General features: G+C 38.8%; 1 protein-coding gene and 1 long non-coding RNA gene across 3 annotated transcripts in view; one reads left to right on the top strand and one right to left on the bottom strand.

Annotated features, from left to right (window-relative positions):
* The window catches only part of CHN2 (chimerin 2), a 194,124-nt gene that overhangs the window by 67,874 nt on the left and 98,940 nt on the right, over positions 1–27,310 (bottom strand). The window contains exons 4-6 of one of the 2 annotated variants that reach the window (XM_039524781.1): positions 25,125–25,156; positions 22,242–22,355; positions 19,884–20,169 (exon numbers count right to left, since the gene is read on the bottom strand). In XM_039524781.1, the coding sequence (XP_039380715.1) occupies positions 19,884–20,169; positions 22,242–22,355; positions 25,125–25,156 (432 nt within the window). Of the gene's footprint in view, positions 1–19,883; positions 20,170–21,424; positions 21,537–22,241; positions 22,356–25,124; positions 25,157–27,310 lie in introns of those variants that run through there. The other variant, XM_039524782.1, reaches the window with a different exon arrangement.
* On the top strand, positions 1,144–12,913 carry LOC120397980. The gene is made up of 2 exons (XR_005594115.1): positions 1,144–1,307; positions 12,709–12,913. It is a non-coding gene; the product is annotated as an uncharacterized LOC120397980 (long non-coding RNA).

Genomic DNA, 27,310 nt, shown 5'->3' with positions numbered 1-27,310 from the left:
AATAGGAACTTCAGCTTCTAATTGATGGTGCTTCTCTATTTCCATGGAACTCGGGTAAACCTGAAAAATGCCACTTTATCCAAAGATTACCCTTTCTTTCCCTCAGCAACTCAGACCCTAGGAGGGCTTTAGGTTGCAGAATGGGAATTGGATCATGATGCTGAAGGAATATATCTAGTTGGTGGGAATAACCTGAAAGCAGCAGTGATGTATTCTGCAGGAACTGCTGCCACCACAATCCTCACTCCCCAGAAACGGAAAGGAGTGATACCAAATGGAGCTATGGATAATCTCCCTACCTGCGTACTAGGCTATGTATTGCTGCCTACCCAGGAGTGAGAAAAAGGAGGGAACACCTGGCTGCCAATTCTTCCCCAAAGGCTGAGGAGGCAGGTCGCTCTTCACCTGCTACAAGGCAGAGGTAGTAGAGGCTCCTTCTCCACCTGCCCAGAGGTCCTACTCTGCTGAAGAGGGATGGTGGCAGGCTAACACAGGGAGTGGCTTCTTTTCCAACATGGGAATCAGTAACCCAGCAGCTCTTGTTCTGAGGAAGAGTGGTTGGTACTCCTATTTCCTCCCCTCCCCCTCCACACCCTGCAGGGAAAAGTCAAAGTGAACAATGACAGAAGTTAGACATATGGGGCTTCATCGTGTCCCTCGAGTCTTGCCCAGATACTTACTATCCTTCAGCTCGCGAATGGAGATGCGCTGATTAAAATCACTACACCTCATCTCTTTGGGCTCAACCTACCATGGGAAGGAGAGGGGTAGGTGGAGGTGTCAGCAGCAATAGCTGCTGAAAGGTAAAGCTAAGTTTCTCATTGCTATGACTGGTGAGCTGAGCAACAGGAACCTCTTCTGAAGTCACAACTGGGTTGCTGCTGGTTTTTAGGAAGTTAGAGGAATAGTTCAGTAAAGACTGAAAATAGAACAAAATGAAAAAAATACATATTTTGTATCATTTTACACACACACAGACACACACACACACCCCAACATACTCTTTTCCTATACAAACCACAATGGTCTGTAGATCCAGCACCCTTAACATTTTTCCTAGAGATCATAATTTTAAAAGACTCATCAGCTATTGGGTGGGAAAGCCACCTTTGCCAAACTAGTTCCCTGAGTTCCTTTATTACATCACCAAAAGCTCTCAAGCTTGGCTCTGTGAGAAGAGGAAAGCAATATAAACAGGAAGATAACCTTGAAGGAAATGGCCCAAAGCAAAGGAAGGAGAAGTTTGGGTTAAAAAGAAAATAAAGGTTGCAGCACCATCACTGGAGATATACCCAAGATGAGGTTAGGTAAATTGCAAGTGAGAATGCCATACAATGCAAGCTATCACACTGAATGCCTCTTCTAACCGCACCCTTTGATTCTGCGAAACTTTGATCTAAAACATTTAAATATGAGATAGTGTGGTCTAGTGAATTAGAATAATACTAGCAGCCCAAATCTCCTGTGTGTTAATGGAGGCTCTGCTACTGACTCACTATGTGACTTTGGCCAAGTCACTTATGCTGTGTCTCAATTTTGCCATTCTTAAATGAAGGTAATGTGCTTACCTCACAAAGGTCTTAGTTAAGATTCATTATTATTTGGACAATGCTTTGGAAAAATAAATCTAGGAACAGTTCTAGAGTTATGTATTTTGGATTTGCTCTAATATTACATTTAAAGATGTTTGTAGAAAGGTTGTTTAATCTAATGAGATTCAGTAGATTCGAGTGTCAAGACTGCTCTAAATGCTATGTAAAGTCACGGTCAAGCCTTAAAGCATCAAGGTCTTTGATGTAGTGATAAACAGAATCTTTGATTCTGCGAATTGCCCAGCGTAAATAGTGTGTGTATAGTTTTACAGTTCACTACTAGGTTCATTATATATACTATCAATGGCTGTCTCCAGCTTTCTCATAGTAATTGTCTTTTCTGTATTTGCCACTGAAATTGGTAAAGGGGCACAACAAGAAGAAATATTGCTAGAGATTCTACATTTCAATTTTGGATGCCATCTCATCTATCACAGGCCCTTGGGTCAGCTGGATTCAGAGACAAAATAATTTCTCTGAAAACCTAACTGGCCTTGTTTTTTAGTGCCAATTTAAAACCTAGTCATGCCAAGCTGCACATATAACTCCCACTGAAGTTATCAGTAGAACAGGGCTCATGCTTCTCAGACACAGATAAAAAAACCTCTTCAAGTGTTTTGTTTAAATGTAACTAAATAAGCATCACAATATAAGAAAATCAATTGCACCTCAAGTTAGCTATATCAGCATTCTAAATAACTTAAATCATTGCAATCACATATTTACATAGCACATTCATCACTAAGAATCCCCAAGTACTGAAGAGATTTACGACTCTAAAAAGATAATCCTGAGCTCCCCTTTGTATGTACACCTTCGCACATCTGCCCTTTTCCAGCCCTAGTGTCTGTATGCACAGGCAAGAGAATTTTCATATGTAAAACTATCTGTGCAAACTTGTGCATGTGCAACAAAAGTTGGGACAAGGCCCCAATAAAAACCAGGCCCACAGGAATAACCTTACTCACTACTGAAACGCAGCAGCTACTTAACAAAGTACAGAAATCTATATATCCATAAAAGACAGGAAGTGAAGAATACCATGCCAAAAAATAAAGTAAAATCCCTGGCATTTTTGGCTCAGTCACAGTAAGTACAGAACTATAGCAGTAACTCTCAGGTTTTCAGTTTGCTAGGTAACAGGATCACTGACTTGGAGGGAGGGACAATGAAGAGAGAAAAATCAGTGTGACACTATTACTGAATATTTAATAGAGTCCTATACTCTAGCAATAAAATGAAAAATGAGAGTGAGCAAGTTAAATAGGTTTTTCAACATTAAGGGCCCATCCTTTGTCACTATTCACGACAAACACTCATATTAGATCTGAAGGAAGCAAACAAAACAATCATGAAACTGAAAATAAAACAGACTGTTGGGTGATGGGTATTCTGCTGTGAACCTGCACCTACATTTGGGCTGAAAATCCTCTCTGTCAGGCTTCTTGACTTTTTTTTTTTAAATGTACTTTGAGCTATAGACCTGTCAGGAGGTACACTGATGTCAGCACTTCAGCTTCCTGGTTGTCAGTTCTGATTCTAAATAACCTTTTGTCTTGTTATTCCAGAAACTAAATTATATATCAAGTGAACATTGTAATTATATCCCAAAAGGCCACGGATAGCATCTTAAAATACATAACAACAACAAGATATTTACCCATAGCTAATCCAAAATTTTCCATGGTCCCACATGGGCTATTATAAAACTGTTCATAGTTGTTGACTTCTGTTTTGCAGCTAAAAAAGACTACTATTAACAAAACTACAGTCCAAGTAGGATATGGGAAGAGTCTCATGAAAAATATATCCTCATTATTGCAATGGATCATAGAATCACAGAACTGGAAGGGACCTCAATAGTCCAGTCCCCTGCACTCAAGGCAGGACTAAGTATTATCTAGACCATCCCTGACAGGTGTTTGTCCAACCTGCTTTTAAAAATCCCCAATGATTTATTGGCAATTTATTCCAGTGTTTAACCACTTTGACAGTTAGGAAGTTTTTCCTAGTGTCCAACCTAAACCACCCTTGCTGCAATTTAAGCCCATTGCTTCTTGTCCTATGCTCAGAGGTTAAGAATAACAATTTTTCTCCCTCCTCCTTGTAACAACCTTTTATGTATTTGAAAATTGTTGAGTGTCCTCTCAGTCTTCTTTTCCAGACTAAACAAACACAATTTTTTCAATTTTCCCTCATAGGTCATATTTTCTAGACCTTTAATCATTTTCGTTGCTCCTCTCTGGACTTTCTCCAATTTGTCCACATCATTCCTGGATACAGAACTGGATACAATACTCCAGTTGAGGCCTAATCAGCCCAGAGTAAAGCAGAAGAATTACCTCTCATGTCTTCCTTACAATACTCCTGCTAATACATCCCAGAATGATGTTTACTTTTTTTGCAACAGCGTTACACTATTGACTCACATTTAGCTTGTGACCCACTATGACCCCCAGTTCCATTTCCTCAGTACTCCTTCCTAGGCAGTTATTTCCCATTTTGTATGTGTGCAACTGATTGTTCCTTCCTAAGTGGAGTACTTTGCATTTGTCCTTATTGAATTTCATTCTATTTACTTCAGACCATTTCTCCAGTTTGTCCGGATCATTTTTAATTTTAATTCTATCCTCCAAAGCACATGCAACCCCTCCCACTTTGGTATCGTCCACAAACTTTATAAGTGTACACTCTGTGCCATTATCTAAATCATTGATGAAGATATTGAACATAACCGGACCCAGAACCGATCCCTGCAGGACCCCACTTGTTATGCCCTTCCAGCATGACTGTGAACCACTGATGATTATTCTCTGGGAATGATTTTCTAATCATTTATGCACCCACCTTATAATAGCTCCATCTAGGTTGTATTTCCCTAGTTTGTTTATGAGAAGATCATGCAAGACAGTATCAAAATCCTTACTAAAGTCAAGATATACCACATCTACTTCTTCCCCCCTATCCACAAGGCTGGTTACCCTGTTAAAGAAAGCTATCAGGGTGGTTTGACACGATTTGTTCTTGACAAATCCATGCTGACTGCTATTTATCACCTCATTATCTTCTAGGTGTTTGCAAATTGATTGCTTAATTATTTGCTCCATTATCTTTCAGGGTATAGAAGTTAAGCTGACTGGTCTGTAATTCCCCGGGTTGTCCTTATTTCCCTTTTTATAGATGGGCACTATATTTGCTCTTTTCAATATATTTAGTATTGACTTCCTTTGTCTGTTGCTTATGACAAGGACACAGGATTTAATGTTCAATAACTGAGTTTTCAATAGTATGCGGATAAGAACAGTGATGCTAGTTTTCTAGACACATTTCCAGCTGGTTCTTCAAGAATAACTTTAGATATTCAGTTAATTAGCTTTTTATGTGTGTGTATATTGATGTGAAATTGGTAGCAACTACCTTACTTTTTTCTGTGATTATTAGAATAATTAATATATCAGGACCTTACTGGATTCTTGTGTGCACTTGTAACAATACTACTATTCAAAACCGTAGCCGCCCCATTAAGAAAAATTGATATTGTTTTTATTTTGCAGACATTCATAATTATAACCCAAATATTACATGCAATGGAAAATGGCAGGTTTTGGTTAAAAGAAGTTTTTAAATCCCATATTCCTCATTTACAGAATGTTCATATGTTTATCTTTATTCAAAAATAAGGACTCACATTTTAGGTGTAATGCAGATGGGCAATAAGATATGAAAACATTTAAAATGTGGTCATTTTCTTTGAAATTCTCTATCTCAAAACAAAATTATAAACTGCTGCAGAGTAACATTTGTTTGCACTGCAAAGGAGTCTTCTGAAGTAGAGTACATATAAATATTCACTACACAGTACTATCTCCAACCCTGGACATTATAACACTCCATTCTCAAGTATAATACTGAACTGTAGTTCAAAGGAATGTAATGTTCTACTTAGATCAATAAACCTCTGAATTCAGGACTCAGTCTAACTGGTTGACAGATATGTAGTTCAAAAGTGTCAAGTTAGTTCTACCTGATAGATGGTAAAAAAGTTAGGGCATCAAATCCGTCAATATAATGGGTCATGTCATGTGCCTAGTACATATTGCAAAAAAAGTGAGCATGTTATACACACCCCAATTGGTAGGAAAAAAAATACAAAAATCTTGCAGTACAAAGCTTCGGTCATTAAGTTGGTGGGTGAGGAGGAAGAAAGATGACTATGCGTGAGTTACTCATTTCTAGTGCTTTTGGTGTGAAATTCACTAAGTGCAGAGAGACAATACAAGGTCTAAGTACCACTTACATTACTAAGCAAATAGAACTTGTGCCACTTTACTGTAAAGTGGAAAACACACTAACAATCTTCTGAGCAGCATTATATCAAAGCAATACAAATAGTGCATTGCATACAACTTCTCATGTGCACTAGATTATACCAAATTATTACTTTGTTAATTTGATCCATTCTAGATTCTACAAGTAAGCAAAGGAACAGTCCACTTTCTTATTTACTACTACTTCAAAGTCTAAAAGTAACCAGATGGCTAGACCACAGTCATTTAAAGCACATTCTCTTTGCTCTGATCCTGATGTTTTGCTGCCAGCAGATTTTATTTCCAGCCATACTGGTTCTGCTCTAAACTCTAGAGCTAAAGCCATTTGGCTGGACAGATAGTTTGTCAGTGCATTACAGACCAGATGGATTTGGAAAACTGGATTAATTGAACTACTATGGAATTGAAGGAAGATGTTTTCTCTAGTACCTAACAAAAAAGCTTAAAAACAAGATTAAATATAGGTATATGGAGAGAGTTCTGGGGCACTCCTGCTGTTATAAATAAACACACCAGTCTTATGAAGGCAAGCAAGCATTGTGCTCCAGGAGCAACTAGGGATCTGTGAAGAGTGTGTGAAATGGAGCAGATGTTATTTCACTGTCAGTATTCTAGCCTTTGTCTGCTAAGGTCTTTTATTTCTTACAGCTTTATTGATCAGTTGGTAAAATAATACACATAGAAAACCTACCGAATATGAAATAAAAGCCTATGTTTGAAAACAGGCATAAATTCCTACTTGTGATACGAACCATTCTGGTTTCTCACGCAGAGGGAACATCAGTTCTAAGGTTTGTGATGTCCTTAAGCAAAGTGGAAAATGTTCAGTCCTCACACCCTCTTAGTCCCCTATGTCAGCTGGTAGGTATGCCCCACCCCAGGCAAGGAGTGTGCAGAAAGGAGTGGGGAATGGGCAGAGCCTTGACCAGTCCTTTCCAAAGCACCAGGGAATGTATGCTGTGTCAGACACAGGGCTATTGCAGGGTATGTCCCCTTCTAATCCTCTCCAACAGCAGGGTCTACCTCCCATTCTGCTCCTGGGACAGCACAATAAACACGCTGTCCCATATACACACTGCCCTAAATATCCTACTCCCTTTTAGAGTAGCCTGTTTTGTTCGTACGTGCCTTCACTGCATACATCAAAAGCTTTTGTCAAACCTGGTTTTAAAAGATGAATATTAATAAAGCAACCACACTATTCTGGACTGTAGAAACATAGGAACTGTCATACTAGAACAGACAGTGATGCACCCAGCCCAGCAGCCTCTCTCCAACAGTGGCCAGTACCAACTGTTTCAGAAGAAGGGCAAGAACCCCTACAGAAGGCAGATCTGGCGTAATTTGCCTACAAGAAGAGTTTCTTCCTAATCCCCAATAATGGGAAGCTGGCTTGTGCCCTGAAGTATGTGCCTATATATCCCTGCCAAAAAAAGAGGTTATTTTAAACTCCTTCTACTATAAATGGATATAAACATCCATTCCTTTTTGAATTTGGCTCAGCTCCAAGCCCCAGTGATAATTGCGGCAATGGTTTCACAGGCTGCTTGCACACTCTATGAAAAAGTATTTCCCATTATCAGTTTTTATGCAGAGACTTTCCAAAGATAAGCTAATTGTATTTATTCTCATTTTTAAATAGACAGGGAACTGTAGCACAGGAAGGCTGAGTGCTTTCCTGAGTTACCGTGAATCAGTAATAGGCCTGGAATAAAATACACGACTCCCAACTCACAGTACTGTGCTGTATCTACTAGATCACACCATCTTAAACATCCAATCAGAAACCAAATAGTTGTACCTTCCTTCCACAGTGAAGTGAATTAAGGAGGGCAAGTAAGACTCCTTCATTTAGCTGTTTTGGAAAGGTTATGTCTTCACACATGCAACCCTCCAAACAAGTGAAATAAATTAACTACAACAATGCCTCTGTGTGTGACTGCCCTCACTGTTTAAGTAACTATCTGGGGGCTGGATTCTTGCATCAGATGATTACCATACACGTCTCTGTTCATAGTATCTTTAAATAGCTAAATATTAATTTAGAACCAACTTTGAGGTTGAACAGTGACCTTAAGGTTAAAGTGAGGCACTATATGTTTGTTTCGATTCTTGTTTGTCGAAGCATTATATTTTAGGCAGGGTCAGTGATGAGTGAAATAAGCTATGTGGAGGGATGATTGTTGGTAAAAATGTAATGTAGCCACAACTCCAATTAATCATATTTTTGCATCTGTACTATCTGTGGTGCTAATGGGCAAGCACCTACTAGTATCAACTGATAAATGAATTAAGCAGTAGTAAAGTCCATGAAAACTCTTAAGTAAAGCTGCCACCTTGTGTTTAATTGGTGCAATTACATTCATTAATCATGTCTGCAGTGTTGAAGCTGTGTTGGTCCCAGGATTCTGAGACAGACAGGGCAGGTGAGGTAATATCTTTTATTGAACCAATTTCTGTTGGTAAAAGAGACAGGTTTCCAGGCTCCACAGATCTGAAGAAGAGCTTTGTGGAGCCCGAAAGCTTGTCTCGTTTGCCAAGAGAAGTTAGCCCAAAAAAAGAGATTACCTCACCCACCTTGTCTCATTCATAAGTCATCTCAGTTGACTCTTACAAAGCTATTACATAGGAGATTCAGACTTGTGCATCATGTGGGAATTAATACATTTATCTAGAAAGATTTTTGTATTGTTATCAAAACTGGCCTCCTTGCTCACTTTCTTCTTCTCTGGATGTCCTCTGCAACTGTTTGGCTCTTTCCTAAAGGCTGACTGACTTGCACTACACCTCTTCCGTAGAGTCAATCCAAAATCCTCAATCTAGCATTCTCTTCCTAGGCCAAAAGTTTGGGCTAGTAATTTAAAGAAGTCTCTTTAAACATATGACAGACCAATTATGGCAGTAGGGCTCCCAACATTTCCACTTTGAGAAGCAAGAGTCTCAAAGAATCTGGATTAACTAATAAAAGGTTGGGCATTATGCATGGGTCACTAATACCATGAGCTAAATTGTGTCAGGGCCTGGGGTCTTCGGCGGCGGGGGACCCTTCCGTTCCGGGACCCACCGCCGAAGTGCCCCGAAGACCCGTGGCGGGGCCCGCACCCGCCGCTGAATTACCGCCAAAGCGGGACCCGCCGCTGAAGTGCAGTCCGGTCTTCGGCGGTAATTCGGCGGCAGGGGGCCCCCACCGCGGGTCTTCGGGGCACTTCGGCGGCGGGTCCCTGAATGGAAGGGCCCCCCGCCGCCGAATTACCGCCGAAGACCGGGCTGAACTTTGGCGGCGGGTCCCACTTCGGCGGTAATTTGCCAGTGGGGGGTCCTTCTGCCCCAGAGCGGAAGGACCCCCCGCCGGCGAAGACCGGGAGCGAAGAAGCTCCTGGGCCCGGCCCCGCAAGAGTTTTCCAGGCCCCCCGGAGCGAGTGAAGGACCCCGCTCCAGGGCCCCCAAAAAACTCTCGTGGGGGCCCCTGTGGGGCCCGGGGCCTGGGGCAAATTGCCCCTCTTGCCCCGCCCTCTGGGCGGCCCTGAATTGTGTCCATCTGTACATGGATGCACAGGGGGAAGGAAGGAGATAGAAGACTCAATGAGCTTTTCTCCACTTCTTCATCCCTGCATAAGGGTTGGGTACAATCATTTTCAGAAGTAGAAGCACTGCTTCTGGCTGTGGCAGCCCCAGCTTTCTGAACGAGGATGACTAGGTACGATGGCGATAGGCACTGGTATAAGAACCCAGGTGGATGAAAGGACAGATAGATAGGGAAGGGGCCTTTCAAACAGTGACCTTGAGTGTCCTCCTTAGAGCTCTATCTAGCCAGAATCTTCCTGAGGCTGCTGCTGCAGCATTCTCCCTCCTCACCCCATAGTGGCAAGAGGCTCAAACACTACAATCTGTTCCTATGGATACAGAAGGACAGACAGATCTTGACTAGTCCAATACAAGTAGTAGATATGTTGCGTAGTACATGTGTGTGTTCTGGGAATGTATGCTGTGACCTGGGCCATACTGTAGTGCATAAAATCTAGCAAGTAAGCCATTGCTTCTGCATAATTATAATGATCAGGAGGAGATACTCTTAGAGTTATGAGTAGTTTATAAATTTCCAGATTACACACATACATACACACAGAACAACATGATGCACGATTGTATCTGCTTCATTCTTTTCATTTACTAGTTTTGATATTCTATCAAAAAAAACCAAAACAAATCAAGTCTGACTTTCAATATTTATTCTTTAGAAATACTTGCTGCTTTCTGTTCACAGCTCTGTTACTCGGTAGGGCCAACAGTTTTAAAAAACAGGAGCCTATTGGATCAGATACCTAGTTATTTTTTCTTTTAATATGGCATAACTTTTTCTTAAGGAAGAAGACTAAGCCTTACAGAAGTGTAAGCAACAGGTTTACTCCTTTCCTTTCTGAAAATCAGTATCTGTACTACATTTTGCTTTTCTTGGACTTTTACTTTTTGCTCTACCATTTTCTCTTTCCCCAAACGTTATCAATTGTTGTTTAAAGCACCATGAGTTTAAAAAAAAGTCTCAGTTCACAATATGATGAACCAGACATGCATCTTTTAGGACCAAAACTCATGACACCTAGCAAGTGGTAAAATGAATGTCAATATGGCAAGACGCCATGGAAAGCCGACATTTAAGAATATTCTTAAACTGTATGATCTTTAGTAACTGCACAGGAGTTGGATCAGGGAGAACATTATACTGAGATACTTACAGGATAGCCAGATAAGTTACAACAAAAAAAGAAGTCAGTGGCAATATTTGCTTTCAAAATAAAATCTGAAATATCTAAATATTAACCATTTTCAAACATGCTCATTTTGACACTACTGCTGGAACCTCAGCTGTTGGACACTGGGGTAGTTCTAATGACTTTAATGGATTTATGCCAATTTACACCAGCCGAGGATCTGGCCCTAAAACTGAATAGGCAGTAGTAGTTCAGGAACACTTGTAAAAGTTTAGTGAATAGTCGTATACAATGTCCCAGATATTCATGCACGATAGTCAAATATGGATTTTTAGCTACAAAGCTGCATTTTACTTTCCAGTTACTGAGCAAATGCAATGCTTAAGCTGGAGGCTGCTGCCCAGTGCATGTCACCCTTGTTGTCATAGGAATTAGCTTATACAATTTTTAATAGCATTGAACCATTTACAATTCAAGACTAAAACCTCAGGTATGCATTTTATTTAAAAAAATCACCAATGTAGTCGTATTTGCATATAATGTACAGTTCATTTTTTGAGAAATCTTTCTAATCACTCATGTGTTTGAAACAGAAAAAGGCCAAAAGGAAAAGATCAATATATGTGTTCAACAGAGCACAGAGCAGATAAGGTGCTGGTATTTGAAGAGGTAAACAATGGCCAATGGAGTTGTGCTTAGAAGCTTTAAAAAAACCCAACACTGTAGATGTATCAGTTTACTTACAGAATTATTTCGATATTTTGATGTCAGGAAATATCTATCAACAGCTGATTTGTTTAGGTTTGGAAGGTACACCTCATTTGTGTTATCTGATTAAGTTTTTTTTTTAAAAGATTGGATTAAGAAAGACTTCTATAAAAACAATATAGATACCTGTACTACAAGCACAGCCTCCCCCCACCTCCCATTGAGCCTGATCGAAGGCCCAATGAAATCAGTGGGAATCTTTACATTAATTTCAATGGGCATTGGATTGGGCTCATTATCATTTTGTTATGTCACCTTTGTGAAGGGGAGTTACACACAAAGTAACATATTAACTTTCCTAGAACTTGCACAATGACTGAAGGAATAATCACAGCACCAGAGACAAACCCTGCACTGACATCCAAGAGCCAGCAAAATGAAAACAGCAGCTGATTTCATTACTATGCAGGTTATCAGCTCAGGGAAGTAATGCAAATAAATAATCTACAATGGAATCTCTTTTCTTGTTGATGCTCTTAACTTCCATCACTGTTAATGAGAGTTACACAGGGCCCTTTTTAGCTCTCCTTAGAAGTTTTGCCTGATTAAAGAGTGCTGAAGAGGACTTCAGAGATGCTTCCCTTCTTCTGCACGCATACTGCCAGACAGGGACAATGAAAATAAATATTTTGCCTAACTTAAATTAAGGCAACAGAAAATATCTCATATTTTACAAGAAAACAAAACAGGTAAAATGCAAAACAAGATGTTTATATTAAAGGCAAAAAACAATTCACTACCCAACTGTGGAATCAGTAAGTTTTCAATAAGGCATTATCTTGACTACAATGAAAATATAAAGTGACTTGCTAAAATTAATATACTATTAAAACTACTGCATGCATACCCCCTCTAACACCCTGTAACATAATGTGAAAGAAGAATCTAGCTATATTAAATGAAAATTAAACATAATAAATTATGTAAAGAAAAGCTTAAGGTTGCATGTTCAAGTGCTCAAATCGGGAAATGCTATAATTAGGGCTGCATGATCATATACTGTATTATTTCTCAAATAATATAATAGATCTATTTTTCTGCAGCCTTAGATATACATGTGTGGCATCTTGCAGTACCAGGTACCAGTGTGTGTATTTCTTTATAATACTGTTGTTATAGGCAGAGCAGTAGCAATGATGATAGGCAGAAGGAAAGACAACTTAATCCCACCTCCGCCCCCCACCAAAAAGTCACCATTTGTTTTTTGATATTTAAGCTTGATTGTAAGCTCCTGGCAGCTGTAAAAAATGCCAAATACATTTTTGTCACTGTATATAATAAAATAATAATAATCTCTTTCCTATTCACTAGGTCTCAGAGGAACAGCACTACAATGGACAATATGCAGCTGAGACTTATATCTGTCTAAGGGTTTTATATTGTCACCCTTCACTGTAGTAATTGAATATCCTCCATGTAAAAATCAATAGCATCAGCAAAGTCCTTAGTGGACTTCATGGAGTTGCATATGTAGCTGACAATGTACACCTAATAAAAGAGGTGCTGATGGCCTGTCTTCACAGTTTCTATCATCATTTTAACTTACCCTTCTTACTAGGTAGCTCGGAGTCAAGAGGTGAGGGGAATTAAGGAACTATAACAATATGCTGGGCTCAAATAACTAATGCTATTCTGGCCCAGAGCCTGCAAAGGGATCGGCATCCACAGACCCTTCTGCTCACATAGAGACCCTTTGACTTTTGCAGGATCAGAACCTCAGACAAGTTAATGTTCACATAAGTATTGCGTGCTGAAATGGTTGTAGTATTGATGAGACAGAAATATTTGTAGAAGCTAGTGTGAATGCAATCTCACCCACAGGAGCAGCTCTTGTATGAGTAGGGAGTGAGGACCTTCTCAGGTCTGATTCCACCTCGTCCCACACTTTGTGAAGTGATTTACACATGTGCAAAGTGAGTGTGAAACAAAACCATTTTAATTTGGTAGAATTTTACACCCACTTTCCATTGGAGGAAGATGAATGGCAATGGAGAATAATGTGAGTGAGACTTAAGAACTGGGATGCAGGAGAAACTGGACAAAGGTGAGTTTGGGGACTGACCTCAAAAAACTGGAATTTTGACAGATTTTAGTCTTATACCTGAGTTTTGCTACATATATAGGGGTAGCTTAGGAACTTTATAATTCAAAGCTAAACTAGTAGCTACCTTTATGCAGAACATATTTTAAAGTGATCATTTCTCTCTTGCACAATACCATGACATTAGTTTGAGTCAATATCAATTTATGCCACTTATTTCTTCTGCATAGGAGAGATCTATCAACTTCTCGGTAATGTTAGATTAATATACTGTAGATGTCTTATTTAACTGTTTTTGTTTTGCTCATAACATGTAAATTGTTCTATACATTTTACTAGATCAACAAAAATTTTAAAAATTAGAGAAACTGGATTTATTCACACTGTTACCAGATTTTCATTTCTTCATGAACTGTCACAGTACCTAAGACAAAGCTAGCAAGCCACTCTGAAACTCAGCTCCTTCCCCAAATTGCATCTGAACCTTTTGTAAGGTTTGACAGATTCAGGTGGGCATCTCCTCCCTCCTGTACAATCTTGTAAAGATCACTCCCTCTCAGTCTGTTGTGGCCCCAACAGTTCAAGTGGCAGAACAGTTCAAATCTTACACAGGCTGGGTGGGAGGACGGAGAGGGTCCCCCTGTTAGAAACATACAGCACACTCTGGGACATTTCTGAAAGGAAATTCTCAATGTACATGAAATACTATCTGGACATCTGTCCCAGCAGAGACACTAGAGACCAGCTAGAATCCTGTGATAGACTCTCATGCTAGTGGGGGCTGCAGAAAATAAAGGATAAAGAAGGAAGAGAAGGCCAGAAGGGCCTGTTTAGGGTTGGTCGGGAGTGGGACCTGGGAAAAGTCCACGGAAGCAGGGAGGGGAAGAGGAGTGGAAGGATTGGGTGGAGAAGCTTTCAAAAGGGTCAGCTGAGCTTTGAATAATAATGCATGTGTGGATGTTCTGTAAACTGAATCAAACCAGAGGTTTCCAAAGTTTGGTTGTCTCCAGCTAATTCTGATTTATCGTAATGAAACACTGATCTCAATGAGATCTAGTTCCTTAATCAGATTACATCTAAAATCAAATATACTTTGAGACTGAGGTATATTGTTCTCAGACTACCATATTATTTTCTGTGGGAAGGCATGTGAGAGCAGCATGACTAATGACTACAATAGCACCCATTACTTTTTCCAGCAAAATTATTCTTCCTTTTTTGTCACCTGTTCCTGAATAGAAACAACTTTCTTATCTGTCTCACTATTACTTTTGTGGGATTTTTTTTCCTGAGGTAATCTAAGACATTCCAAATTCCATAATATAATTGTCATTTCAGCTCTTCAATCCTATTGCAATATTAATTTTGGGCTCTGTCATTTGCACATAAATGCTTGGTACTTGCTTCCAGCAAAACGGGTAAAAAGGTTACTATGGCAAGCAGCAGTATTTCAGCTTCTATGAAACAGAGCACTAATCAGGGATTGCTACTATCCTGACGTTTAATGAAATCTCTGAGCACAGCCCTTCATGATCTTTGTTCTAAATGCCAAGTTTTTCCTCACAGATTATGTGGGCTCCTTATTGTTAGAAGCACATCTCACCAATTGCCTATAATCATAGAGCAGTCTGTGTAGGCATTTCGTGATTGGACTCGAACAAACAAACATTCCATATACAAACAATGCATATGTTTGAATCGACTTATACACACTGAGCCTGATCCTACTTTCATTGAAGTCAACAGGTGTATTGCCATCAAGTGCAACAAGAGGAAGACTGGCTATTATAACTTTGCAGACACATTCTAATAATGCAGTTACTTACAAATACTCCTCTATCAAATAGATAGTTATAATGGAAAGAGACACCTAAACTTATTGCCATCATTTTGAAATGCAAAACCTTTTGAAGATATTTTTCCTCAATTTCATACTACCAGTACAGTATTAGAGGAAAAAAATGTTCTCCTTGGCAGTAAATATACAGAACACTTACAGTAATAAAAACTTTCTTGTGATCATGGCAATCAACAATTTCAGAACCATATATTTTACTAATTAATGACTATTGTAATTTTTTCTTTTAAAAGAAGATTAATTGCTTATAGCAAGCAAACTTTTTTTCAGCATTCATACTGTGAGCTGTTTATCTGCATCTTGCTATTGCATATTCTGTACTTGCCCAATGTGAAGAGTGTTCGATGAACAGAACAAATGCAGAATATGCAATCACAATCCCCAGTATGGGTTGGAGAGGAACCCTAAGTATGCTCAATTATATAATGTTCCAATAAGGGTTTGCTATTTTTTCATGCAATACCAGCTTCACAATCCCTATGCAAGTCCAAACAGGTTAAAATGACTGTCACTATTACCTATTTTGCTAAACCAGTATCTTGCAGAATTTATATCCCCTATCTTCCTCATTCTTAAAGAGTATTTAACCTCCGTTTGGATTAAATGTGTTTTAACCCACTATAATAAAATGTGGCGAGTGGATGACTACAAATCTTCCAACTACTCAGTTGGACAGAAAGAGGTTTGCATGATACTTAGTCATAGATTATTAGGGTTGGAAGGGACCTGAAGAGATCATCTAGTCCAACCCCCTGCTCAAAGCAGGAGCAATCCCCAAATGGCCCCCTCAAGGATTGAACTCACAACCCTGGGTTTAGCAGGCCAATGCTCAAACCACTGAGCTATCCTTCCCCATTATCAGGTATCTCAAAGGTAAACAGTCTCTCGGGATTACTCCAAACATGATTCGTAAAAATATACAAACAAACAAAAACAGCTTAATTTGGCCATGAACCACCTCTCTTGTACTGCAATGGGAAGTACTCCACTAATTACAACCTCCAAGAATCCACATCATGGGAGTAGACAGGTACCTCAGGCGATTCCAAGTCATTCTAGTCAAATTTGTGAATCCTCTTTCTAGATAGTGCCTCTGTGACAACCTTCCATTGACCTACCCAAAGGGGAAAAGGGCTTCTGGAATGACTGAGATGTTTAATAATTTCTGTTGTCAATACAGGACAAGCAAGAATGGATAGATCTCCTAAATAACACCAAATCTACTAAATAAATGAATGCCTTGAGCACCAGTTTCACAGCTTTGGAAATGGTATCAATAGGAAGTGAAATTTCACTTCAAAAAAACCTAATCTATAATATGAATACTGGGGCATAACCTGTACTGTGTCAACTTTTCAAGCTCTTTGGGGGAAATAATGAAAGCCTCTCTCCACTGTTTTCTTTCCTAGCATTTCAGAAATGTTCAAAATATTCCAGGCAGGCCAATCAAATAAGACAGTTCAATTATTCAAAACTTTCACCTCACCTGTTCACTCCAAAATGCCAAAGAAAACTCATCAACTTGTCCAAATAATGTAGTGATGAGCAGATGCCACTGTGATGGGCACTGTTTCTCAACACATAGACAGAATAGAATAGGGGTGAAAAGTAGCCTTCCCTGGTGGAAACCTGCATGTGATGATCATGGTGGAAATACTACCTGGTTTCCACCAAAGGATGAATGCCTCTGCTGGAGAGCTCAAGTCCTCCATGTTGGGGGTCTCAGATTTAAAAGCATTGGGGGACTGTAGAGGAATCTTCTATCCTGTTATGGGCATGCCTGGGGTCACACAGACAGCAGGCACCCTTTTGCTCCAACAGCATCTCCTAAACTCCACTGCTCATGAAGCCCGCATCCCCCCACTCTTTGGCATTGATGGCTCCTGCTCCTGAGAGCTGGAAAAGGATTCTGATGGCAGCTCCTCGTCCTGCTCCCTCTCCTCCCCCCGCCCCTTTTACTTAGCTGAGTCTTAGTACACAAAGGGCCTGAGCCAACCCATATTGAAGTCAACAGGAGTCTTTCCACGGATTCCACTGGGAGTTGGCTCAGACCCAAAGACAGAAATGTTCAGATTTAGGTGCAAATTAATATTTAGGCCCCTAAATCAGAGTAGTTCAATTTTCAGAGTTGCTAAGCAAGCACTCATCACTCTGCACCTCTAAAATGCCATTTTTATTTAGGTACCTAACCTTAAGCACCCAAACTTGAAAATTTCAGCCAAAGTCCCAGTATGAAAGAGAATATGATCAGTTATAAAGATAAGTAGATTAAAATAAAACCCTTTGAACTGCTGAAGGGCATTGCAGCGTATGAAAAATCACAGATTTTCAATAATAAAAATATGACAAGAATTGCAACTAAGATAAAAAAAATTTTGAATGGCTTCGGTTTTGTTTCTAATTAGAGATACCATATTTCCATAAGTTAAGGAATGTGTCTAGGATTTAGGACTGTAGTGATTACTTTTATTACACTAATGGCACATACTAATGTTTTAAAGTCACCACACTGTTTGTCAAATATATTCTCAACATTAAAGAAACTGCTAGTTTCCAGGGCATGATCTGGCAACCCGTCTGTAAGGGTGTTACTGATCCACCCATACAGAGAAAAGTCATACTGTACTAAACTCTGCTTCATCTTACTCATTGTACCCCAAACAAAGTCAAAATATAGACTCTTGTGCCTGATTTAGCATTCAAAAACAGCCATCATCCAATCACAGGAATCAGCAGAATGAGCAGGACATCTGTCTCTCTATAATTCCTTCCCATATCTTAAAGAGACAAGGTGGGTGAAGTAATAGCTTTTATTTGGACCAACTTCTGTTCCCATATTTTGTTTTTTAAAACACCATCTAATTTATTCCAAATATTACAGTAGAAGCTCAGAGATACAAACACCAGAGTTACGAACCGACCGGTCAACCATACACCTCATTTGGAACGGGAAGTATGCAATCAGGCAGCAGAGACAAAAAAAAAAAAAGGAAATACTGTACAGTACTGTGTTAAACTACTAAAAAAAGAAGGAAAGTTTAAAAAAAGATTTGACAAGGTCAAGAAATTGTTTCTGTGCTTGTTTCATTTAAATTAAGATGGTTAAAAGCAGCATTTTTTTCTGCATAGTAGTTTCAAAGCTGCATTAAGTCAATATTCAGTTGTAAACTTTTGAAAGAACAATCACAACATTTTGTTCAGAGTTGCAAACATTTCAGAGTCACAAACATCCTCCATTCCCAAGGTGTTCATAACGCTGAGGTTCTACTGTATCACTGTCACTGGATTTGTGCTGAAATAGAATCTGAATCAAGGTTTTTCACAACCCCATTGTCCAAAGATCTTCTCCAGGCTGTGTGACTTTACTAAAAAGTCGGCATTATTAATCCAACTCATTTGCTACTGCAGATGACTGTGTTTGGATGCCACTTCATCTTATTCAAGAATAAGAGCTGCTACGGAGAACAATTCCTAAACTGCTTCAATTTGCCTATATCTGTCCTGTTTTACTGAGTGTCAGAAATCCAAACCAGTAAGTGTTCAGTCAGTATGGATATGTAACCCATCACATAAAGTAACTTGCCTGGAAATGTCTTTCAGTAGGACAGACGGAGGCATCAGGAAAATAATTACCTCTGCTATATTCACACATGTGGTACATGTTATTTTCTAGCAAATACAGTCACTGCTTCCCAAATATCAACTGAACATTAAAATCATCTAAATCACGATGCAGAAGTCCTCCCACAAATGAGAATTAGTTAATTCATCCAAAACATCTGCACCAGGAAGAAAGTTTTGTTTGGGATACTTAGTGCACAGTCCACCTAGAAATGGGAAAACTCACATGTCACTGTTTACAACAGTGTTTATCATATATGGCATAATTCTTAATGTTATTTTTTTTACCTGGTTACTAAGTGGATGGAGTTCTCAAAGTATTAAGTCAGTAAGTTCTAGTTCACACACTGCTATAGCATATGGTCAGGTAAGAGATGGCAAGAAAACTCCATTTTAACTCAGAACAAGAAAGAGAAAGAAAGAAGGCAAAGACAATACCCCACTCCAGACCCATTCACCAAAGGACTGGCAGAAAAAAGGAGCTTTGCACCATGCACTGGAAGCTAACAAACTTGAGCTCTGGTGAATGGCCAATGGGCACAATTTTCACAGTCTGGGACCTGCCACTGAGAATGCCATGACTTTAGAATGCACATGGACAAGCGAACACCTCAGCTTGTCCCAGCCATTGTGATGGCGCATAAGGAAAAGCTGTTTCTATGGTAGTCAAGTCCCATCCACTACATGCATAAAATCATTTGTGTTGGTAGTGGATGGGAAGTTTTTATTATCTTTTCAAAAGCCCCAGTTAAATAGTAATTTCAAGTACACATGATTGGTTATCAGTCAGTTAACAGGATATAAACATTTCAGTGGCTCAGGAACACGTTAATGACAACAAAATTAATCATTATTAATCATCATCATCATCAATTATTATTATTATTATTAAACACTTGGCTTTTTGTAGATTATAGACTATAAAGAAAGCATTAGATTGGTTGCCATTTAATACTGAATAGTTACCTTTTCAACCGGTGTATTTTCTTCACTTGTTACACTAGCTTTTCTTGATTCAGTTTTGGTTCTGCTCAGCCTTCGGGATACTTTTTCTCTAAGCAGAGTAGCATATCCAATGTGCTCATAGATGGGGTTTTTGGTCATTTTGGCAATATACTCAGAAGCCTTGGTTTCTATATACAGTGTTATCAAGCCATCTGTTACCAAATCATGGATAGATTCAAACCTTTTCTCCCCCACAAAGTGCTTCCCATCATAGAAAAGCCTGTAGTTTAAGGTCTGATTACCAAACCTGCATTAAAAAAAAAAAAAAGAAAGAGAGAGAGAGAGAGAATACAAAATATCAGAACAACCAGGAGACAATCTTGCTGGTTATACATACATTTTTAGGTCCTAATATTGCAAATGGATCTGTGTGGATGAGTCTCCCACAGAACCTCATTGTGCTCATGTGGATCTGATTGAAGGATTAAGCTACCTAGTGTTTAACAAGCAACGACACCCAGAAATGTGTACAGTTAGTCAGTGTGTGCTCATCTTGAGGGGCTGGCACAACACATCAGAGGTATGCTTATACTGATTGACAAAAGCCTATTCTGGGGAGTGCTATTTATGGCATGTATAGTATACGGTTTAAAAAAATATTTTAAAAACAAAGTATCTTAAAATGTTTCTTTTATAGCACATCAAGGGTGAAATCCAGGTCTCACTGAAGTAAATGGAAGGCTTTTGTCAGTGACTTCAGTGGGGTCAGCATTTCAGACCAAATGTACATGTTTTCTTTGTTAAAGGGGTTACAGGCTAAAAGCTCCAGAATGGTCTCTACATTTGTGCTATAATTTTTTTTCATATAAATTCCCAATTTGCAAACAAACTTACGTTTTTGAATCGACAAGTATTTACATAGGTAAATTTAGAAACTAGACTGAAAATCTAGCTCTTGATGTTAGCAACTGAAGTATTCTGTTACAACCACTATACATATCTATATTTAATAAGGACAATCAAATACTATACTTTTCTTACTCTTTATTTTGTAATACTTTGTTAAGAACCTTGAAAATCTCCTATTTTGTTCTTTTCCATTTGACAAACACTGCTATTCATTTCCTACACTGTTCACAAAGCAAGCACCAGCGTCAGTCTCAAAATGATTTTAAATACTGGACTGCTGACGGCCTTGTTTGTGCACCAATATAACTGATCAGGATGATCTCAGTACAATGTTCATGGCGCTGGGAAATTTTTGTTACAGACTTACCAAAGTGAGTATAAAATTGGAGACTCTTTTTGCGGGTCCCACAAAAATAGTAATGTTTTTTAAACTTTATTTTTTTTATTTTATTAAAGGTGATAGGATCTGAAGGATATTTCCAACGAAACTATGACAGTTTTATGATGTACACAATTTTACACTTAAGTAGCTTTATGTCTCTTTAAAAAGAAAAATTCTAAAGTAAGCTTTAGGTTTCTAATAATTTTATTTAGATTAAATATATAAAAGGACCCCGATCCAAGGTTTGAGGCACCCTACCATTGTTACTCACACGATCAAAACCAGCAGCATAAAAGTCATCATTCCACAGGAATTCAGCGAGCCACCTACAGAGACTCCTTTCCACGCCATCATTGGGGGAAGCACACCTTTACCTTCTAAAAAACCCCATCACATAACTTTTGCAGTATGCCTGGAAGGTCACCAAAATCAGACCAAGGGATGGGGAGGGAGCTAGTTCTAGAGTACTGCAGACGTCACAAAGGGCATCCTGCCAGCCGCCCCCTCTCATTTATACTGAGCGAGATCCAGTCATGTGCCCCTTCTGACCACAGTTGTGGCATGGGGAGAGAGGCAACTCCTCAGGTTGGCCTGTTCCAACTCATTTAGGGCTTTGTAAATCATAACAGAGACCTCACACTTCACCCAGAGACCAATGAGCAACCAGTGCAGATCTGGGAGGAGCACTAGTGTCATGTGTTCCCAGCATGATGCCCTACTCAGTAAGTGAGCTACTGCATCCTGCACCAGCGGCAGTCTCAAAATGGTTTTAAGGAGTAGTCCCATGTACAGACAACTGCAATGGTCTAAGCTTGAGGAAACAACAGCCTGCACAATAATGGCAAGGTACGCATCCACAGAGAAAGGTTGCAAACTCCTAGCCAGATGCAGATGGTAAAAAGCTTACTAGGTTACTGAAGTAATGTGATTGTCAAACAGCAGCTGGAGGTTTAAAATCACGCTTAGTTGCAAACCCTAGCAATTAAAGGCAGACAGACAGTCTCTCAATCAAAGGAACTGGTATTATCTCCGCCATCCCTTCCAAATGTCTAGTTAATCTAGACATGTTTTATTAAAACTGAGTTTACCTGAGAGCTAGAGTGTAGCATCCAGGTTGCCGCTGGCTCTCTCTAAGAATATATGCTCCTTCTACACCTGCAAGTATTTCATCTGCTTGCTCTCGAGAAATAATTCCATGAAACCTGAGGGGAGAAATTTCAGCAATTTACAGAATAATCATAAGTAGAAATAAAACTACAAGAAATGATGGTTGATTTAAGTGAGACATATGTGACTAGTAGTAGATCATAATAGGATAGCAACACTAAATACTGCATCAGTGGAACAACCTGGGAACAATTTCAGGTCCCCAATTCCCAGGCTGACAGACAGGTGATGGGACTGAACTGAGAAATGACAGAGCAAAGAGAAAATGTTGGTCACTATCTGAGTAACTCCACTGGATGATTATAGAACAATGTCTTTCAATTTGGCCCAGGAAAGCCTAACCCCATGACCGTCTGTGGGCATGACCGTCTGAATTTAAGCAAAGACTTTAGAGCAGGTAAAAATGGCGTGTGAATCTTGACATTCCTACCATCACAATACTTGGCTGCTCAAGGAGCAGGAACAATTAGATATAGAAGAACAAGAAAAAAAAACATTAAGGCCAAATCCTCAAATCTTGATTTAAAGACTTCAAGTTACAGAGAATCCACCATTTTCAAACCAGCAAGTGATCCATGCCCTATTCTGCAGAGAAAGGCAGAAAAAAGCTCAGGGTCTCTGCCAATCTGACCTGGGGGAAAAATCCTTTCCAACCCCAAACATAGTGATCAGTTAGACTCTGAGCATTTTTTTTAAAGCCAGCTCTAAGAGGGAGCATGATCAGGCCTGGAGTTTCCCACAATGGTTATTTTATATGAGAGGAATGAAACAAGTGCAGAAATGAAGGCACTTTCAAATAAAAAGAGATAAATCAATGCACATATTCTAGATAGTGTCCTTATTACAAATCTGCCTTTATTGTTTATATATATGTTTTTTAAAAGGAGTGAGGATATCTGCACTGCTTCTTTGTGTGGCAGAAAGGCAGGAAGATGCTGGTGAAGGTTTTAGTCAGATGTGTGATAGTGACATAGAGAAATAGACGAAGAGTACCCTTAGGGATAATATTGTTTTCCTCATTTCAATAAAGTTCCCTGGACGGTTTCTGTAAAAAGTGACTCTTTCTGTGATTCATTCCCTCATGACAAAAGGAACAGGCCCTAAGACAAACAGCTGACTTTAGACTGATCAGTTCTTCAGCTATGACCTTTAAACAAGGACAAAATACAGTCTTTAGAGTAGTTTAAATACTACGTTGTGCACATATTTTGCTAGCTGATTCACTAAACCTTTCCTTGGAGCTTTTAAAAGCTTCTATTTTAAATGCTCCTGTCTAAAAATACAGTAAATATGTTAAAAGCTTTTAGCCCTAAGCGTTGTCTTTTTTTCTGACATAATACGTCAGAAATGGTAGGTTTAAAATGCTGCCTCTGGTTTGGTAGGGAAAAAGAAGAAGAAAAACATTTTAGATGTAAAGAGAACTGAACAGCAATTGCACTTGTCATTTTTTCATACTGAATACATGTTGGAAGCAGTAGGTTTTAGGTGACCTTTCCAAAGCATTACTAGGCATACTTCCTTTTTAAAATGATGATTGATTTGGACTGTCCTACTATGCTGATGAACCACAGGCATTTTCTACTACAGCCAATTAGAATGAACATCTCTAAAATTACAGTTTAAATGCATCTTTATTAATAAATTCACTGTCATTAATGTCAAACAAGTCCAGTTAACAAGAATGAGTTTAGGCTCTTAGTTTTCTCTTGGCTGTTAGCTGTAATACACACACTATCAATAACAACCGGCTTATTGGACAAAAGACAGTGATAATAGTTTTAAAAGCTCTAGAGCTAGAAAGCATGGTGGTTCAATTAGCTAGGTGCTGTCTTTCAAACTCTACTGTACTCGAGTGGCTATGACTGAATTCCCTATTGTCACAGGTTATATTTTAAAAATGCAACTATAATAATTAGGAGCTCTTTGATAGTTTGACAGCTGTTATGCCCTGGGTGTGAAAAAACCCTTAAAAATGAAATTATATAATTAAGCCTCATTGCAAACTAAACAGCAGGCCTCAGAAAAGTACCGTATTAAGGGCAAATTCTCATTCTACGCACACAGCTCAAGTAAAGGGTTTCGAACGAGCTGTAACAATGGCTGTGGTCCTTGAACACTATCTATACAGGGCTCTGGGTCAATGTACATGCAAGCTATTTGGAGATAACACTCCCACTGCATAGAGGGAGAATGGAGTCCCTCTTTTGAGGCCTCGGAGTTGCCTGCCCTTTTCCCTTCCTTGCACTGGAAACACACCATTTCAGGCCTTGTATGCCCATGGGGTAAGGCAGCCTTTAGACCTGAAGCAGTCTCATACTCTCACTGACACTGTAATACCGGGTATCAGTGAGAAGAAAGTACAGTAAACACACATCAAAAAGAAGGAAGAACAAGAGGAACGAGATTGAAAAAAAACAGTAAAAACTAAAAGGGGGTTAAAAGTTACAGCCAAAAAAAGATCAAGGAGTGGAGAGCTGAAACAATCTGAACCATTCTTCCTCAAATAACCCCAGATTTGTTTTTAGTCACCGTCCATGGTTTTGCCCATCTGTAGCTGACATACATGCTGAAGTGGTGGTACAGGCCATGCACTGTTGGGCAACAATAATGAATCCGTGTGCAACTGGAATATTAGACATTCAAAACATTTTCATGCAAGGCTTATGGAAAGTGAAATGAAATATTTTGTCATAACACCTCCACTATGGTATTGTTATTTCTGTATCAATAATTTCAAAAGGAATGCATGATACCTCAAGTGATTATTTATCAAATAATTAAAAATAGAATAGTATAATACATACTCTCTTCCATAATATTTTGGTCTGTTCTCCACCTAAATGTGAAAAGAAAGAAAAATATTAACAATATACGCAAAATTACACCAGTAACATTAGAATAAAAGTCAAGCAAATGAAACACTGATCATCAATGAAGACTGCAGCATCAAACTGAGAGCATATGCTTACGCTATCAAAAAAAGATAAACAAGAGCACCATGGCATGTGAAGTTATGTTAATCTGAAGTTATAGTACACAGAGAACATATGGTGAAAAATAAAATAAAAATAAAAATAAAAATAAAAATAAGCAGTTTTATTTTCATGGATTTGTGATGACTATAAATATAGTGAATGGTGAAACAAATGGGGCAACATGAGTCAATTGTATTAGATGTGATCAAACAGATGAAGAATAATTTACTACTTTTTCTCTCATCTATTATTTATACACATAATAAGACTATTTTTATCCTGTGCTGTTTCTCAGACATTGTTGCCTATAAATGGCAAATGTCTAAAGCTGAAGAATTTAATGTTCTCAGAAGATTTTATAAAACCCCAGCAAAACAAAAAAAACCCACCAGGGTTTATGGATTTAATTCTGGTCTGAAATTTTGTCTCAGCAAAGCCCCATGAGCCTGATTTGAAGTACACTGCTGAAGTCAATGGAAAGACTTCCAATTATTTCAAATGGCTTTGGACTAAGCCCTAGTAGAGTAACACGCTTATACTCAAACTTCAGATATTCTTTGACATGTTGGTTTACCACTCAGGCTGCAATCCTGCAATGAACTCTGAGCTGGGGTGCCTTAATTTATCTAAAGCCTTTGTTTTAATCATTTGTATTATTTAATTGCCTGTTTCATCTGAATTATTACATAGTCTCATTTTCAGCATGCTAGCCACAGACAACTGTATGGTGGTTCTGTATAATGAGAAGGATCCGATTTCAGTTCTGACTTTCTTTACCAATTGTAAACAAACTAGTTTAGTATTACTCTCTGAATGTTCCACAGTGTGGTTTATGCTAGGTATTGAGTTCCACAAAAAAGTTACATGAAGTTAAAAATCCTCAATCCTCAAAGTTCATGGACTTGGTTTATATACATACAAAAAGAACAGATTTACAAAATAGTTTATCTTAGACTTTGTGGAGACAGCAGAAATATGAGGCAGCATAAGAAGCACCAGAGAACCCTGAAGTACACACTCATTTTTCAGTAGTTTACAAGAGAAACAAACACTACACCAGCAGGGGGCACTTCTTTCCAAGGTTTCATACACAAGGTTTTTGTTTAATGTTTGCTCAACATTTATAGAAAACTATTTGCTTTTTGAATATTAATTTATAAAATGTCAATTTTACTGCCCACTTATTAGCTGAATTTATGTACAGTGTGTTAGGAAAATCCTCAGAGGATATTTTATACAGCTGGATTTTTTTTTTAAACATGACTGGCACTATAAATTCTCTCCAGCTATGATCTTTGGCTGTAGCCTTTGACACTGTCCTCTTATATGGCATGAAAAATACAACTGGAACCAGAATGTAGGCTTGTAAACTTAAAATAAAAATAAAATAAGCTCTATTTTTCCCCCAAATGAGCTCTATTGTGCACTGGAAGCTGGCACCATACTTCCAAATAACAAATATATGAAATTACAGAAAAAGTAATTTTCTGCTGGTGCAATAATCCATACACTGCTATACTGAGTCATCTGACCTGGTACCCTGAGGTCACGGAGGCTAGGCATCGAAGACATGATATAAAGAAATTAGTGTTAGAAATTACTTCCTTTCAATAGTCCAACAGCAGTATCAAGCCCTTGAATCCCCTACCTCAGAACAGTAAATTGCTACAACAGAGCACAGTAATTTGGATATTTGAGAAGCAGGAATAAAAGAAAGAGAACAATCTTGTAGATTGAACCCAGAACAAAATCTTAGGCACATCTGAGCAAAGGTTTTCGATTTTTAGACACATATATATACATCTTGTTTAAACAGTGCAGATGGTCAGAGAATTTTTAGCAGGATTGCCGATTAGAATTTTGGTTTTAACCTCCCTAGCTCATTTCTGATGAGATTGCAGACAGGGGTTAAATGAAAAGGAAAGAAGGGAGTCGGGGGGAGACATTATCCTTTTTAAATTTAAGTAACCGGCAAAATACAGAAATGTGCAGGATGCAGAGTTTCTTTTGTTAAA

Source organism: Mauremys reevesii, linkage group 2 (assembly GCF_016161935.1).
Source record: "Mauremys reevesii isolate NIE-2019 linkage group 2, ASM1616193v1, whole genome shotgun sequence".
NCBI lineage: Eukaryota > Metazoa > Chordata > Testudines > Geoemydidae > Mauremys > Mauremys reevesii.
This window is presented reverse-complemented; position numbering and strand designations above follow the sequence as displayed.